Consider the following 13,575-nt stretch of genomic DNA (forward strand, 5'->3'; position numbering starts at 1 on the left):
AGGGTTTCATTTCTGTCTCTGCCACTAGTATGACCTCGAACAAATTGCTTCAGCTTTCTAGTTCTCAGCTTCTTTCTCTGTAAAAAAGATAAGGTTGGTCTAGATATTCTCTAATATATCTCCAAGCTCTTAATCTATTTTTCTAAGGATGGATTGGGAGCCACATGGAAAATAGTTTATTAGTTTCTACAATTCACCAGGTCCACAAAAACATTTGTCTCTGCCCTCGGTATCGAGCTTAAAATTGGCATCACACAAAACTTAGACAATTTGCATAAGGAAAGATTGGATATTTTGTCCCCAACTACCATCTGGGTAATCAGTCAGATTCCTCCCTTGATTCCAATTTATCAATGATAGATGATGTGAATTTCTGTACTAGTCAGTAGCTAAGAGGGCTTTGTCAGAGTGGATGGGGAAAACTTTAGATATTACTGCATCTCTCTCTATATATAAAGGGTACTGCAAAGAAGTGGAAACAATTCATCCCATTAACCTAATAGCACAGCTGGTAGAACACTAGGGGGTCTGGGTTAAAACCTTGAATGAGTCATTAGTTTCTGTCTTCCTCAAAGCAATTGATATTGTGAGGAGAAACAGGCAGACGAATAAACACTGAACATATTAAAATGGAACAGCAATATTTTCTTAATTCCATTTTCTCTACCAATATCAACCTGGCACCTATTTCTGAAACACAGTATCTTTTACTTGCCTTTATAGTCAGACACCCTCTGCTTAGGTGGTGTTGTGTGTGACCATTATTTCACACATGTGGCGAAACATCTTTTGTTGAACTGGCGTGAAGAAACAAGGCAGTCGTTCTGTGAGTTTTAACAGATGCCAACATGAAAATAAATTTTGAATGTGCCAAAGGGAAAATGTGCTCTGCTTTTTGGTGGCTCTGAGAACCTTGAGTATTTTATTGGTATCCCGACAGTGCTAAGCTCTTTACTTGCTAAAGAGACTTCTTTAATGAAGAAATTCCGTTTTTGTGCTCTACTTTAGCTGAGAATTTTGAGATCTCAATTTTTCTCAGTTTCTATCATCTTCCTTTTTTTTTACTATTTCACTTCTTGGATTAATATTAATAACTCAATCTGTATGTTTAACTCCCCTTTTTTCCCCACTATGTTTTGAGATTCCCCAGCAAGAGGCAGTATTTGGTGGGAAAAGATATCTTATTGGAGGCTTAGTTACCAAGTAATTGCTCATTTTTAGTACTGTGGTTCTCTGAGGTTTCTTGGCTTTGCCACGAATTAATCCTCTGACTTGACTTTCAAATCTATTTCATTATCCTGCTACCTTTTACTTAATGGATTTTCAAAAGAATATCTGACTAAATTTTAACCCAAAAATATTTTGGAGATCACAATCATTGTGGGGTTCATTATACTTCTATCTAAAGGACTTTGGCCTTCTCATCAGCATTACCCCACAAAAAAGCTTATGTGCCTATATATATATGCTTATAGATAAATAATTATAATTAGTCAGATTTATATAATAATTATATATGTGACAATTAGATGGTACAGTGGGTAGATGACTAGGACCTGGAGTCAGAAAGATTCATCTTCCTGAGTTCAAATCCAACCTCAGATATTTACTACTTGTGTGACCCTGGGCAATATCAACCCCATTTGCTTTATTAGTTCTTCATCCATAAAGTGAGCTGGTGAAAGAAATGGCAAACTAGTTAATTGAGGAATCAATTAAAACATCGCCCTTGTGTTTCCTAAGTGGACAAACAGAGGAAGTCAGATGGAAACAGGTTTTGCTTTGGCCTTCCATTCACCTATAACACTAGTTCTCAAATTTTTGGTCTCAGAACTCCTTGACACTCTTAAAAATTATTAAGGAACCCCCAGAAGTTTGGGGGTTTGTGCTTATAGTTCTATTACTTACTGGTTTTGAAATTAAAATGCCTTCATGTTATTATGAAAATAGTTTTGCCCTCGATCCCCTCCCCCTTAAAGAATCTCAGTGACCCCTCCCAAGGGTCCCCAGACCCCAATTTGAGAACCTTTGTCCTGAATTATTAAGGCTGGTGGGCCCAGGGCAATAGCCAGATAATAGTGAAGACCCTAGGCTCTCTTAAGGCAGATAGCCAAGCAAACAGCATCAGCCTTGTATAGACAGTATTTTTGGATATAATAATTGCATTTGTTTTCTCTTTCCATTCTACTATCCTCACCTCATCATGTTTTAAGACAAAAAATCCAAAGAAATATTATCTTATAGAATTCTCTCCTTCTTTTGCCATGTGAAACCATTATTGTGATAACATGTAAAACCCAAAGGAATTGCTCATTGGCTCCAGGAGGGGTGAGGGAGGAGGAGAGGGAAAGAACATGAAATCATGTAGCCATGGAAAAATATTCTTAGTTAATCAAATAAATACATTTATAAAAAATAAGTATGTATGAAACTATTATTGCCAACCAGGACTCCTCTCTAAGAAGCCACTAATTGACATTTGCTTTTTATTATGAACTTGAAAATTTCCATAATCAAAGCTCAAAGCGTATTATTTATGAAAATATGAAGGCTTAGGGTTAGGGTGTAATTTCTCTTAAAACCTTTCCATATTAAACAAGACATTTCTTATAATAAAGTGAGAATTAGGAAATAAGAAAAAATTTGAGGTCTAAATTTCACTTTGCTTCATAAGCAATTGCTTTATAACTTTCAGTGAGTTGTTATTCTTTAGTAAATCAGGATGTGAATATTGAAGATGGATATATCTCACAGAGGTTGGTAAAAGACCATGACTTGGATATGGGGAAATAATCCTAGGATGACAGATACTTCACTTATCGTCATTGTCAATAAATGAGACCACTTGTTTCAGTTTGTTTTTTCAGATAACTAATTTTTGCTTGTTTAAATATCTTATCTTCATAATTAAACAATTTTTTCAGTTTTTAAAAAACTGGTCGCACTTTGTTGCTTCCTTGAACAAAATTGGTTTGAATTAATTGGACTTATAATGTTGTATCAGTCATCATTCTGTTATCATATGTAATATGGTAATGACCCTACAGATTATTTGGGGCTTCAGGAACTATTTACCTCAACTTTAAATGGCACAGAATGGTCATGCTTATTGAGTTTTTGTGCTATGTTTTTAAAGGACTTTTTCCTTTTCTTTTGCTATCAACTGCCTTTTTATTATCATTATCCTGGAATAAGGATAATGGTCACCCTTCTAATCCTCCTCCCTCTTCTGATGTTTTTAATTTGCTAATTAATAACCCAATTTTTAGAATTTTTTCTAGAATAAGGGTAAGTAGATTCTAATCAAAAGACTATGGTGCTGTATGATAAATGCATGAGCTTTCTTATTTAATGATTATTGTAATAACTTATTAGTTCTCCTGATTTTTTGTTTTGTTTTGTTTTTACTTTCCATCTTAGAATTGATACTAAGAGTAGACAGAAGATCAATATTCCACTGGTATAAATAGAATTAAATTTTTAAAAATCCTCACTTTCTAGCCTTATAACAACCCTTAAGACAAGAGAGCAAGGGCTAGGCAATGGGGGTCAAGTGACTTGCCCAGTGTCATACATTTAGGAAGTGTCTGGGGTCAGGTTTGAACCCAGGACCTCCTATCTCTAGCCCTGGCTATTCATCCACAAAATTACTTTAGATAAGAAAAAGCTGTGTATGCCCTCTTTTTTCTTCTATCCACCAAGCCACCTAACAGCCACAATATTTAAGTTTTTTTTTCAGCTTAGCAAGATGTTTCTTCTTAATCATATAAAACAGGCATCATATAAAATATTGTGTCAATTCACTTTGCTTAGACATCCATTCAGTTATTCCTATACCTGCGTGGCTATTGAAACAAGTCTTTGAATCCTGTTGTATCTTTTGCAGGAAGATTACTATTAGAGTACAATGAAGCACAAAAGAGAGAAACAGTGTGGCCTTTTATTTGCATAAGTTGAGAGTTTTTTGTTACCACTTAAATATTGCTTAATGAATCTGGAAAAGGTCAATGGGTTTTGTAAACTGTCTGAAAATAGTTCACTTCACTTTAAGAGGTGGATATCTTTCTTGAAATGTGTGTGTAAACCAAAACATCTTTGTCGCCTTTTAAAGTTTTTGTAGGAACTACTGGGTTGCCCAGTGGATAGAGCACCAGGGCTAGAAATGGGACATCCTGGGTTCAAATGTGATCTCAGATCCTTTTTAGTTATATGATCCTGGGCAAGTCATTTAACCCCAGTTGCCTAGCCCTTACCACTCTTCTGCCTTGGAAGTAGTACTTAGTATTTATTCTAAACAGAAGGTACAGGCTATTAAAAAAAATTCTTTGTAGTGAAACCTTTTATAAGATAAACAAATCACACCCACACACCAACCCATCCCCATTCAATAATTGTGTGAATTTGGATTTTTACATATGGGATATATTTTTCCTTTCATTTCTTCTTAATGGAGCACACTTGTGTACTATATTATGGTCTTTAGTGTACATACATTGTGCATTCCCATCTATGCTACTTAGGAGGCAATTTTTCTATATCATTTTGGAGTCTCACTTACTAGAAAGTTTTGCTTTTATAAAAAAAAATCAGATGGTTTGTAATTAAGGGAAAAGCTTCACACCTTGTTAAAATACAGCTGGATTCTCACAGCTGTCAGTCTGTCTATTCAGAAGCCATGTAACAAGCTGCTGTTTTACAACAGCTTTCTAAATGAAACAAACAGTGCCACACAGGCAACTGGCACATCGGTGGAGATACAAAAATCTGTTTGAAATTTTATTTTCAGAAAGCATTTTAAAGAAAAGAACTTTCAAGTCTTCCATATTAATAAAGCTAAAGACATCAGAAAACATGTAACAGCTCCAGTATATACACACACATGCATATAACTCTAACCATGATAATTAATCTTATTTAATCAGTACAAAATGCTAAAGGTGAAAGGGATACCATTTCCCAAAGAAATCCAAGTATACTATTTTGCATTTTAACTAATTAATTTATATTTGCAAGAGGCAATTTTGTTAACCTCCCAACATTTCTGAATAGAGTTACTGAATGAGTGTTATATTCTCTACCTTTGGTAGAAATGTTTCTCTTACAGATAACATTTTTGTCTTATCACTTATGACTTGGTTACAATATTAGTAGAGATACAATTTTGAAAAATGTTACTTTTAAGAAAGTCTTCTGCCATTATAAATTATTTTCTTAAATTTTAATCTCAGTCAGATACTATTTGTAATAGTCCAAGTATAACAACAACAATAATAATAGCATTAAAATAATGCTTTAATGTTTGTAGTTGTGCTTTACAATTTTTATCTTATTTTATCCTCAAAACAACCCTGGGAAATAGGTGTTATTATTATCCCCATTTTACAGATAAAGAAACTGATTCAAGGAACTTTGCCAATGTCAGACATCAGGAAAGTATCTGAATCAACATTTGAATTTAGATCTTTTCAGACTCCATGCACATCTGTCCACCCTAAAACACTTATTTGTCTGTATCCATATATTATATGGTATATAGAAATAGGGCCTAGACCTATGATGTCATTTTTATAGGGAATTCCAGGTAAAGTACTTCCCTCTGCCAATTCTGATTGGCATCTTCTCATACTTTATATGTGTTTTTTAATATACCTGTGTATAGGTACACTTGCTTCATCATACAAGTTCCATATTCTCACTGCCTGATACCATTAGTGTTTAACAAATGCCTTTTGATTTGTTGGTTTCCCTGACTATGATTCTGAAATTCATATCTCCAATCTCTACTGTTTGCCAAGCATTAATTAGGTCTGATCTTCAAACCTATGTGGAGCTATTTCCCACAAAAATCTCAAACTGAACATGCTTAGAACTTAACTCATCTACTGTCCCTAAAAGTTGTTCTTCTGCTTTTCAAGTTATTAATATCATCATTTTTGGTCAAGGAGACTTGTTAAGGAAAAAAGAATAATAGTTTATAAGTTTTAAAACTTTACAGTTTGCAAAATGTTTTTTTTTTTCCAACAATCCCTTTAGTTAGGGTTATAGAAATATGATTTCTGTTTTACTGGTTGAGGAAATGAAGTGATTCAATCACAGCTTCTAAGTGATAGAGATAGAATCAAAACCTCAGCTTCCAGATCCTTAGTCTTCTATTCTCTCCCTCTTTTTAAAACTATTTAAATTTGTTATTTCTTTTTAATATTCTTTTCCTTTTAAATTCTTCATTCTCCCTCCCTTCTAAACGCACTGAGAAATCAAATAATATAATATCAGTTATACATGTGAAATCATGTAAAACCTATTTTTATATTAACCATGTTTTTTAAAAAGCAAAAAAAAACAAAGTGAAAAATTATACTTCTTTTTGCACTCAAAAGTTTATAATTTCTCTGTCGTGTCTGTCTCTCTCTCTCTGTGTCTCATTCTCTTCTCACTTTTTCATCTGTGTTTGGATCATTGTATTGATTAAAGTAACCAAGTCTTTCATAGTTGATCATCATTACAATATTACAGGTACTGTGCACAATGATCTCCAGGTCCAGTTTATATAGATCTTTAAATTTTTTGTTTTGGGTTTGTTTTTTTTTTTGGAAGCCACCATCCTCATCATTTCTTATAGCACAAGAGTACTCCATCACAATCATGCCACCATTTGTGCATCCATTTTCAGATTGATGAATATCCCTACAATTCAAATTCTTTGTCACCATGAAAAAGCTACTATAAATATTTTTGTACAAATGTCATTTTCCTTTTTCTTTGGTCTCTTTGGAATACAAACCTCATAGTGGTATTTTGTTGAAGGCCATACACAGTTTTATAGCCTTTTGGTCCTATTTCCAGATTATTCTCCAGAATGGTTCTACAAGTTCATTACTCTACCTATTATTATTAGAAGTTCATTGGTATACCCATTTTTCCTATTTGTCATTTCTGATAATTGTGAGATGAAATTTCACTTATTTTAATTTTTCTTTCTTTAATCAAGAGTTATTTAGAACATTTTTTCCTGTGATTATACATAGATTTGATTTCTTTTGAAAACTGCCTGTATCCTTTGACCATTTATCAGTTGGGGAATGACTCTTATTTTTATAAAGTTGAGTCCATTCTGTATCCACCCATTGTCTATGATATCTTTTAGCATAATATAGTGTCCCTGATTATCTCTTTTGATTAGGTCTCTCTTTTGCTTTTGCTTTGTCTGAAATTGTGATCACTTCTCCAGTCTTTCTTTGGTTTAGTTGAAGCCTATTAGATTCTGCTCCAGCACTTTATTTTAATTCTATATGTGTTTTTCTGCTTCAAGTGTCTTGTAAACAAAATATTGTCATATTCTGGTTTCCAATAAATTTTTCTTTCTGATTCCTTTTTAAGGGTAAACTCATCCCATTCTCTGCTGCCCTTTCTAATAATCAGTATAACTAAGAACTCAAAAGGCCAAATATAAGAGCTGTTGCTAATGAAATAATAAAAGATAGTGCTGGAAGTTTTTTGCCAGTCAGTTTTAATTGAAATACCTTGGAAAATGTTAGAAAAAAATCATTTGTTTGCTGGCATTGAGAAGAACATACAGTTTTATTGAAAAGCAAATAATATCAGGCCAATTTAATTTCATTTTCTATTACGGATCTTGTTAATAAGGGAAAAGAAATATATATATATATATATATATATATATATATATATATATATATATATATATATATATATATATATATATATATATATATATGACACATCTGAAAATGATGAATAAAGCTTTTGATTCAGTCCTCCTTGATTATTTCATTAATAGCCCATTTTGGTGCCTAATTGGATGATATAGGCTAAATTGAATGGTATTATAGTATGGTAGGGGTTTGGGAAGATCATTGTGGACTAGAGCAATTGAATAATACTTCTTGCATTAAAGTAGTGTTAGAGCTATGCTTTGGAAGATGAGATGGAAAGCAATTACAATATGAGTAAATAGGTTCATGGCATAAAAAAGTCGAGCATGTCGATGGGACATTGAAAGAAAAAGAAGAAATATTTTGGGGGCTTAATAAAAGTCTTTTCCTAAGAAGCAATTAATTCTAGCAATTTATTGTTGAAACTTAAGATTTAGTTAAATATTGATTGAGAGTTAAAACTCCTCATATTCTTTTGTACTTATCTGTAGTTCACTGTGCATGAGACGAGTTTCCCTAGGCTTCTGGGACAACCATTAGGTTTACTAATCAACATGAGAGTTTGAGATTTGAGTCCACCTTGAGCCATTTTAGATGACCCTTTCCAATGTCTGGGGTATCTTCACGTCTAGGAGATTTCCAAGCAAGAACATTGGTTGAAGTTTGTCCTTTACACATTCTCATGTTGGAAGAATCATGCATGTCATTTAAGTGGAAAATCTTATCCCTAACTCAAGATTGATATTTTATATGTCAAAGCTTTAAATCATCTCAATTTATAATTTTTTTACACTCGTTTTCCTTATAGGTTTTATGACAGGCACACAAAGGAACCCTCAGATGTCTCAATATGGGCCTCAACAAACTGGACCATCCATGTCACCTCATCCTTCCCCTGGAGGACAGATACATCCTGGAATCAGTAGCTTTCAACAGAGTAACTCTAGTGGGGCTTATGGTCCTCAGATGAGCCAATATGGACCACAAGGTAAAAAAAAAAATTTTTTTAATAATGTGTATATATGTATATATATATGTGTCTATATATAAATATATACATATTTCACACACCCTCCAAAAAAGTGATATAAAACTCCTAAATAATCTTACTTTTAAATGTCCTTTAGAAATACCATGTTTTTCTTAAAAACACTTAATTTTATGTTAAATTTATGGAAATGTAAGATCTTTCAGTGGTCCAAAATTAAGTACTTAACAGCAAAGAGAACAGAAATTATTTTAGATTGACCCTACAAAATTTCTGTTCAACATCCATACATATCATAGATTCGGAATTGGAAGGGACCTCAGAGACCATGTAGTTCAAGCCTCCCCTTTTACATATGAACAAACTATGGTCCGGGGTCATTGAGTGATTTGCTTGAGGTTATACAGCTACTATGTGTATAAATATAAAATTTCTCTTGGAATAAAAAGACACAGATCCAATTCCCCAAATAGTTTATAATTTAAACCTTAATTTTATTGTGTAGATCCTGATGTCTTCCTCCTCTGACCAGTACCTATACATTCTTTTTTCCTTTCAAACCTAGAGAAGCCACACCTTCACATTCCTCTTTAAACTTCCATTAGATTAGTTTCATGAGTTTTCCACCTTCATGGAAAAATGAGAAGTTCATAGCAATGATTCTTTTACGTCTCTCAGAAGAGACTAAAGCATGCTGCAGGAAAATAAAGGCCTAAAATACCCAATTTAAATTCTCCTGTGCTTGAGACATCTCCAAGGCAGAAGTATCATAGCTCTGGAGCTTGATAGGACCTTAGAAACGATACGGTTCCATGTTCTCCTTCTAGTAATGAGATGGACTGATGACACAAGCCTATGATCCCTGTTACTGGGGGATTCTCTGGATGGTCAATTGCTTGAATAGGAGTAGGAGCTTTTGGCTACAGCAGTGCCAACAATGACCAACCATTAAATGTGGAACCAATATGGGACACACACACACACAGAGTTAATCTATAGATTATTGCCTCTGATGTATTTATTTGCATTGAAAGTATTTTACAAAGGGATAACTTGCCTCATTTTCCATAGTTATCCAAGTTCTTCTGAAAGTATTAGATACACACCAAATTAAGATAACATAACTTCTTAAATAATGTTTACAATCTCCATTAACAGAGTTTCCTATTTATGCTAAAGAATTACTTTGTGCAAACATTATTTCATTTACATTTCTAACTAGAAATTTATGGTTTTTAATTAATTTATTTTAAAAATATTTTTCCATGTTTATGTGATTCATTTTCTTTCCCTCCCCTTTTCATTCCCCCTTCCCAAAGTTGACAAGCAATTCCACTGGGTTGTACAAATATTATCACTTTATACCTATTTCCATATTACTCATTTTTGCTATAGAGCAACCTTTTAAAGCCAAAATCCCAAATCATATGCCCACATATACAAGTGATAAGTCATATATATTTTCATTTGTGTTTCTTAAGTAGAAATATATTGAGTCATTTCAGTGACTGTGTCATAGAGAAAAGGTTTAAAGCCAAGGAACCTGGATTTGATTTCTTGTGTTCCTACCTGGGTGATCTCAGGCAATTCATTTCACTTTTTGGAGTCTCACTTCATCTATAAAATGAAAAACGTACATGAGATGATTCCTAAGGTCCTTTAATACCCTGAAACTTGTTCAATCCCAATTTTGAGTCCTACAAATCTAATCATTCTATCTGGATAAAATGAAGTCTTATCCATAATGTTAGGCACAATGGCAGAAGCCTTGTAATTTTTTAAAATATGCTCATATCTGATTATAAGAATAATAAAGTAATACTGCAGAAAGGTGGTATAATCACATTAAATTTTTAACTAACATATTAGAAAGCCAATAATTTTCTTTTCTTGAGTTTCAAAGTTCTTCCCTATCTTTTTTAAAGAAAGTATCTATTGAATTCCATTTCATAAGTCATGAAAAGCTGCCTAAGAAAAATTTCCTGGTGGGACAAACGCATTCAAGTATTATTTTAAAAGAACTACTCAGTGCTAATTGATGTTGGTATATATTTCCCTGCCATCATGAAGAAATGATGATAGTTAAGCTGGGAGTTAGAACTCTCAATTGGATTATCAACTGACTCACTGATATTTTGTTTCAGAGCCTTCTCCCTCTCATCGCTAACTAAAAGAATTCTCTCCTCTGAAAATTCACAGCCTGTCCTTTGTAACTCTCTTGCCACACATAATGCCTTCTGTCTTGCATTTCTGTCTTGTGGTTCTATCGTACATGCTTTACCTTTCCTACTAGATTGTAAACTTCACCAGTCAGGGCAACGGGTCTGTTTCATCTTTGTGTTTCCCATAATATGCCTTGAGTGTGGTAGGTTTTATGTTGGTTGAATGACTGAAATTAATAAACTTGGCTATTCCTTACTTAACAATTTTTACAGGTCATTGATTCCCTCTCCTCCATTTGGACTATAAATTCTCACATTTTTATGTGTTATGAAGGAGTCTGTAAAGTTTATAACAATATAGAAGATCATATTACTGTAAAGATAATTTCTTTTTCACAGATTTTTTTAAAGGTATGTGCCCTATTTTTATCTGTTTAATCAGCTCCTCCTCCTATTGGAGCAGATTATTTGTATTCTGTCCAACAGGTCCCTTGGCAGAATCTCTAAAAGCATGCTGTTCCCCAGTGTCTCTCCGAAGTGATCTTCCAATTTTTTTTGAGTACCTCAAATGACAAGGAACTCAATACCTCATAGAGCATAACTTCCCATTCCCTCAACTCCAGCGTTCCCCTTTCCCCCTAGCTCTTTTCTCCAGGCTAAATATCTCCTTTACATTTTTTTAACCCTTTTTAAAAATCCAATACAAAGTATCAGCTCCAAGACAAGAACAGTAAAGACTGGACAGAGTTAAGTGACTTGCCTAGGACCACATGACTAGGGAGAATCTGAGGTCAGTTTTGAACCCAGGATATCCTCTCTCCAAGGTTTGGCTCTCTATCTGAGCCCCCTAGCTGCCCATTTTCAAATGGTTTCTGAAGGACATGATTTTGAATCTGTTTGTTTTCCTGGCTACAGATGATTTCTTAGCAAACTTTAGTAATCTGTCTCTATCTTCAAGATTTTTGGTACTTGGTACCAAATCAAGTAATCCGGTGATCTTGCCTACTACTGGTCTATCTTCTGCCTTATCTTGCCACTCTACTTCAACTGCTGAAGCCACAGATAATTTAGCCTTTCCAAAAACTTAGTCAAACTATTGACATGGCCTAAAAGTTTTCAAAAACCTTCAATCTTTCTTCAAGTGAATTACAATTTTCTCTATCTCACACCTTTATAAAGTATAGGACCTATTTAGATCTTTTTGTATGCCAGTTTCTGCCATTCTATTGGCCATCCTTTACAGCTTTTTGTTACCCACAGATATTAAAAGAATGCCATCTCTGCCTTTATTCAAATCATTTACAAAAATGTTGAACTGCATATTGGACACTTTTCACCCTGAAACTTAATGAATTTAGGCTATTATGATAACAGTGCCCAAGAAAAGTAATTTATTAAATGTTGCTGTAGACCAGAACATGTTATAGAAATTCCCCTAATTTGCTTTTATCAAATAGTAGGAGTTGGTCCCTTTTGTTTAGTCAGCTTTTATTTTTAATAGTGGAATCTGCTTTGGGGGGTCTTAGGTATTCCATTTAATTTGACTCTAAAAAAATAATAGGTCTGTCGTTTAATATCAGTCACTCCTAAATAACTTCCCGAAGATGATGTAACTGTAAAATTCATGATTGGGGAATGCCAGAATAGGTTGCTTGCCATTTTTAAAAGTCACAGATGTTGTTAAACACTTTTATTGACCATTAGCTTATTAAACACTGATATAGCAAATTAATGAATGAATGAAAACCTCTATTATGCACTTATTGTGTGCTAAGCCCTTGGGACACAAGTATAAAAATGAGAGTCCCTGTTCTCCAGGGGTCTATGCTCTAAATGTCAAAGAGACAACACATAAAAGAAAGTACTGCTTCTAGGCAGATCAAAAAAGTGTAGATGTTCTAAGGATATAGTTGTGGTCCGAGTGGCAAGGTCCAGGGGGTCCTTAGATGACATCAGTAGGATTGTGCTAGGAATCCAAGGAACATGGGGCCAGTGACCCTTCTCCCTGGAAAGACTGGAGTTGGTCATTCCTATCTCATCCAAGTAAGCAATGGAGCAATCTTGCATGAGTTTTGCAGAAAGCATTAAGGGAAGAAGGAACCCTCCATGGGAATAAGTGTTTTCACCTCTTGGCTGACCACCCAAGTGAGTTCTTAAGTATTTCAGTGGGTTAAAGCTAAATATTATCACAAGAGGTTAATTATTTAATAATTTTCCCCCCTTCATAGAATACAGTAATAGGATCTCAGAGTTAAAAGTGACCTCAGAAGGTACCTAATCCAATCCTCCCTGCAGAGCAACTTTCCTCTGCAGTATCCAGAACAAGTAATATTTTTTTAAACTTTTCCTATGAGGGGCTTTGTGTTAAAAAAAAATGAAAGAGTTCCTGTCCTCAAGGGGTATGGGCCACCTTATCTTCTAATAAGAGAAGACAACCCAGAAAAGGAAACTGAAAGGGCAGAAAAGTAAGTAATAGTACTAGCTTAATTCTTTGGCCTTAAATCCAAATTCCTGCTAAGTGACTGTCCCCAGCCCAGTTTAGCGATCTTCCCACTCATCAGTGTCCTTCCTAAAAAATGAGTCACCCCAAACCAAACTTAACCCAGCTGATGTTGACTGATGGGAAGGAAAGGGCTGTACTGGAATAATAAGGTCCCTTTTCTTATATTATTATTCTATTAAGAAATCCTGAGTTTGCATTAGCTTTTTTGGCTGCCATCCCTTACTGTCTCATCAGACTAGGTCACTGAGT

At 34.2% G+C, this 13,575-nt stretch overlaps 1 protein-coding gene across 12 annotated transcripts in view; it reads left to right on the top strand.

Moving 5' to 3' along the window:
* The window catches only part of ARID1B (AT-rich interaction domain 1B), a 557,650-nt gene that overhangs the window by 461,610 nt on the left and 82,465 nt on the right, over positions 1-13,575 (top strand). For all 12 annotated transcript variants that reach the window (XM_056818981.1, XM_056818980.1, XM_056818986.1 and 9 more), the window contains one exon: positions 8,482-8,661. In XM_056818981.1, coding sequence (XP_056674959.1) covers positions 8,482-8,661 — 180 coding nt within the window. The remainder of the gene's footprint in view (positions 1-8,481; positions 8,662-13,575) is intronic.

Source organism: Monodelphis domestica, chromosome 2, assembly GCF_027887165.1.
Source record: "Monodelphis domestica isolate mMonDom1 chromosome 2, mMonDom1.pri, whole genome shotgun sequence".
Classification (NCBI taxonomy): Eukaryota; Metazoa; Chordata; class Mammalia; order Didelphimorphia; family Didelphidae; genus Monodelphis; species Monodelphis domestica.